General features: G+C 58.4%; 1 protein-coding gene across 1 annotated transcript in view; it reads right to left on the reverse strand.

Moving 5' to 3' along the window:
- The window catches only part of Plxnd1 (plexin D1), a 32,331-nt gene that overhangs the window by 21,446 nt on the left and 5,797 nt on the right, over positions 1-5,088 (reverse strand). Inside the window, exon 2 of the mRNA XM_010637991.3 lies at positions 5,017-5,088. Within this exon, the coding sequence (XP_010636293.2) occupies positions 5,017-5,088 (72 nt within the window). The remainder of the gene's footprint in view (positions 1-5,016) is intronic.

Consider the following 5,088-nt stretch of genomic DNA (forward strand, 5'->3'; position numbering starts at 1 on the left):
GAGGTGGGGCTGGCTCAGGGGTGACCTGTGGGCCTTGAGAGGCACAGGCTGGGGCCCAGCCCTGCCGCCCGCCCTGACGTTCACAAGCCATTAATTCTGCACCGAAGGAATTTTCTAAAAGCCTTCCCCTAACTTTTTTTTTCTTATCCTAAAAATAAAATTAAAAAAAAATTTTTTTAAAGGAGAAGCCGCCAGCTGCTCTGAATGATGCTGCTCGTCCCAGGCTGCAGGCTGGGAAGGGGACAGGCATGGGCAGAGGCTCCCCTGCACATCCCTGCGGCCCCAGCTGGGCACCCCAGGCCGCCATGACCCTGCTCTGCTCCAACCCTTTGGTCCCCACAACCCCTCAAACACCTCCCACCTCCCACCTGTGACGGAACATTTACAAATGCCCCTCTATAGCTAGGTTCCACACTGCACTCCAGAGTCACACACATACACACACACACACACACACACACACATGTCTCCCTGCACGTCACACTGTCCAGACCCACACTGCCTTCCTCCCAGGGGCGCCAAGCCAGCTTCCAGCCGACCTCCGGGATGCGGCTGTAGAGTGACACTTCCCTGCTCTGTGACACCATGGTGCTGGCAGCACAAGCCTGAGCCTCACCAGGTATGGAGGCTAAGCTCGGGGGCGAGTGTTTACTAAGGACGGGGGGTCTAATTTTGACTGAAGTGTGAATGACTGTATTCAGCAGCTTCCTTTACAAGCGGAATGACTGAAAACAACACAGCTGTGCTGGTGCCGGCGCTGAGGGAGGTGTTTGACTGCACGGTGACTGACACAGGTGCCAGCTCCCAGAGAAGGACATACAGTGGCTAGGTTTCCACTCCTCTGAGCGCCCTCTTCCAGGGGCTGGCAGCCTCCTGGTCTGCACCCCAACAGAGTGAGGACTATGGATCCTACGACCGGAACTGCACTGTCTTTCCCTCCCAGGGAGCCAGCTCAGGCAGAGCTCCTGTTCCCGTCCAGCTGGGCACCCTGAGCAGGGCCAGCAGGGCTGCAGCTCCACAGGGTGTTTCTGGTGTCTGCTGCGGGCGCTAAGCCACCAGGCTACAGTGGCTGCAGCCCTGACACCTCTCGGCCAAGCAGGCGAGGGCCTGAGCTGCTCCCAAACACCAGTGGGGCGCTCCCCACGGGGCTGCACCTCCAGTCCCAGGGGCTGCATAGAAGGCAATTTGGCCCCCGGGAAGGAAGGACTATGTAACGTCAACCTGAGTCAGTGCAGTCCTGTTTAAAGCTGTTCTCTTCATTCTGACGAATGTCACGTGGTAACGAGATGGGGGCAGGGGAGCAGGGGGAGGGTACACAGGAACTGCCTGTGCTATCTTTATAACTTTCCTGTAAATCTAAAATTATCTCCAAATAAAAATACTTTTTAAAAAAACTTGCAAAGTAGGTCGTGGCCCCTCTGCAGCTCAACAGCTTTCGATGGCTCCCTAGTGCTCTCCACAGAAGCCCATTCTTGACTCCCTGGCCTGTGCCAAGTCGGCTCTGACCTCTGGGTCTGTCTCAGGACCCTTGTCCAGGTCCACTGCTCTATCAAGATGGGCTCCTGACTGGGACCAAGACCTGAGGGAACTCGGCTCCTCCTCCACTGGGCCAGAACCAGGAAGCAGGCAGGGACTGGATAGGACAGGGCCAGGTCAGAGGTGCAATGCCTCAGAACATCCACCTGTAAGGTCTGCTCCCACCTTGGCACATGCTGCTCCTGGAACACTTTGGCTCTACTGAGGGTAAACTGAGGCACAGGGGGAGCTGGGCCTACTGTGTGCCACCTTGGAGGGGGCAGGATGGGCTCCACTCTGGGCTCCACTCTGGGGTCCCACACCAGGGGTAAGCAGCACTTCCTGTGGTGCCCACAAGGTTTCTGTCCTTGTCCCTCCCTCCCCAGCTCCACCCCAAGGCGGCCACCTCATTATTCACCCATCCAATCAGAGTGCAGTGCCCTAATGGATCTGGGGCATCCGCACCCCACAGGACTGACTTATGGTGTCAGCCTGGTGGCACAGGGCCAGGCCTGCCTGGAGCTCTATCCAAGTCCAATGAACCCATTGCCTCCTGCCGGCCCCCTGGGCAGTGGTGTCAGAAGCCAGGGAGTAAAGGTGACAGATGGGGCCTCCTGAGAGGTCCACCTTTGTCTCTTGTGTGACCCCAGCAAGTCCCTTAACTCCCTAAGCCTCTGCTGTGCAAGTCACTTGCTGTCCAGGGGATGGAAGGACAGCCTGCAAATATAGAGCTTCACAGGGCACATGGGGCACACAGATCAGGTGATGGTGATGGTGATATGGGCAGTGGCCTGCTGGTGGCTGCGGCCCTCCCTCTGCTCTGTTCCCCTAAAGCCACCAGGACCCAGAACCCAGGACACAGAGGCCCGAGGGTATGTGAGCTGCTGAGGGCTCGGCTAGGAAGGCCTTGGGGTGGGGGAACTTAGGTGTCCAAGGATGATGGCCACCCATCCCAGGGTTGAGGGGCACTGCAGACCTGGGCTGGTCAGGACTCTGCTGTGGGTGTGTAAAAGGACCTGACACTTGCATACCCAAAGGGCCAAGGCACTCCCTCCTCCTGGGGGCTCAGAGATGATAGCCACATGGCTCTTCTGGCCTCCGATGTCCTCAGGAGGCTGCATCGGCCCAGACTAACCTGAAGGAGCTCCAAGTCCCTATGTCCCAGCCCGAGAGCACTCAAAGAGCAGGAAGCCCAGGGTCACAACTAGCGAGTGATCCACCTCCAGGGCCTGGCAATAGACTCCAGCCAGTCTGGATCCTGACTTCCCTTACACAGCTGTGTTGCCCTCTTGGGCCTCAGTTTCCCCACCACGGGGTGTGGGTCAGCCCTGATTGTCCCAAAATCCCTCCAGAGGTCTCTGCCAGCAATGCTCAGCTCCAGGAAGCTTTCTTCTGGCCCCAGCCCAGGGCTCAATACAGAGCCATTCTGCAAGCTCCCCCTCCACTCCCACCTGGCATTTCAGACCCTAAACCGGTACAGAAAACACCTTCCTACCACACGCCAACCCACCCACCCACCGCATGTCAGAGAGAGTTGCCACGGAGCTATCTTCACTATAAAAAGACACCTTGCAGGGCGACGCTGGCGTCTGTGCCCCTGCTCCTTCTAATCTAAATACACAACATGTGGTCACTTGGAGGCTGAGGACTTTGGGGGACAGGAGTCACATGCAGCCTGCCCCCATGGTGCTGGGTGACCCCGAGCAGTAAGGGTGGCTCTACTGTCCTCGTTTAACAGATGAGGTAACGTGAAGCACAGAGAAGTCCTCGTGCTGGCCTGAGGAAGTGTGGCCAGGAAGTGTGGCTGGGATCTGAACCCAGGGCAAAGTCTGAGCCCTTAGCCTGCAGTTTAGGGACGGCAGCTGTCACTCCCAGTGGGATCTCCACCGGTGCATACCGGAGGCACAGACTTGGGCCCATGGGGGAGGGGCACTCAGAGAGAGCTTCGACCACATCTCTGTGGCCTCGGGTGAGGAGGAGGCTTTGGCTGCCATCCTGGGCTCTGTCCCTGGAGAGGCCCTGCCCTGGGGAGAAGGGGAGAAAGCACAGCCGCCTTTGGCAGTGTGAGTCACTGCAGGGGCTGGGAGGGGAAGGATGGGAGGGGACAGACCGTGGGAACCGGGACGGCTCTTGCCAGAGGGGGAGGGGTGGCAGTGGCCAAGGAGGGCTCCCCAGGCTCAGGCTTGCTGCAGCCCCCTGGGGTGGCCTCAACCTGGCCTCCCCTCCTTTCACCATGTCTCTAGTCCCAGGCCCCCAGCCCAGCCTCCTGGTGGCTGGCCCTGTCCCTTTCCCCTCACACACAGCCTTGATCCTTGCCCAGGGGAGGAGCGCTTCCAGGACTGCCCATCATCCACCCGACCTTTATTTCAGGGGCCCACAGGTCGATGGAAGAAGGAATGTGTGAGTCCGAGGTGGGCATGCCCATAGCAGGAATTATTAATCAGGGACCTTCAGGGACCTCAGAGGTCAGGCTGGGTTCCTCATTCTGCTGAGTCTGGGTATCACCTGGGGCTCAGGGAAAAACATGGGGATCCACAGGCCATAGGGAGGAGTGACACTTTACGGGGAACTCCCACAAGGCCCCTCTGGCACCACTCAGTCACAGTGCCCAAGACCAACACATCTGACCCATAATAGCCCTCCTGCCCCTGTTCAACCCAGCCTGGGACAGCTGTGCCCCTCACCCACTGTGATCTCTCCATTTCCCTGATTGCCACCAGCACCCCCCCCAACTATACATCCCCCTCCCAACATACGCATTGCCCAGCCTCAGCAAGGCAACCTCAGCACAACTTGGAGGCCAAGGCAGGATAGCTGCCTCCAAATCCCTCTCTGCCTTGCTGGCTGTGTGATCGGGCAAGGCACTTAACCCGTGCCAGGGATGGGGTCTGAAGGCAGCTGTGGGCACTGAGACCTGTGACATTTCCTGTGTGTGACAGGTACCTCACAGGTACTACTGTTTACCCCACCTCTGCCATGCCTGGCAGACGAAACACTAGTAAATATTTGCTAAAGGAGTAAAAACTTAGCCAGTCATGGTGGCACATACCCATAATCCCAGCACTCAGGAAGCTGAGGCAGGAGGATCACTGGGAGTTTGAGGGCATCCTGGGCTACATAGTGAGTTCAAGGACAGCCTGAACTACACAACAAGATCTTATCTAAAAAATAAAATAAAGTTGGCTTTGGCACACACTTTTTTGCTAACCATGGCCTCATTCAGCGTTTACTCTAAACACGCTTCCTCTGCAGCACTCCACCTGCTGCAGGCCCCCGGCCAGTAGCACACAGACCTGTCACCACTCTCCCTCAACTGCAGGGCCATTAGTGCAGCGCTGTGGCCTCTAGCACGCGCCTGCCTCACCAGTAACCCTCTGCCACCGGCCCCTGGATCGCACCCACCGCACACCTGTGCCACTCGCTCCCTAGTCCCGGGTTTGTGCATCTCTGCACCTGGGTCCCTCACTCACCTCTCCCCCTGCGCCCCTTGCCCCAACGCACCTGGAGGTTGCGCTTGCGCTCGCAGGCCGGGCCCGTGCCCTGCACCACGCTGTCCAGTACGGCCACCACCCC

Source organism: Fukomys damarensis, unplaced genomic scaffold (assembly GCF_012274545.1).
Source record: "Fukomys damarensis isolate Sample0158 unplaced genomic scaffold, DMR_v1.0_HiC HiC_scaffold_37, whole genome shotgun sequence".
Classification (NCBI taxonomy): domain Eukaryota; kingdom Metazoa; phylum Chordata; class Mammalia; order Rodentia; family Bathyergidae; genus Fukomys; species Fukomys damarensis.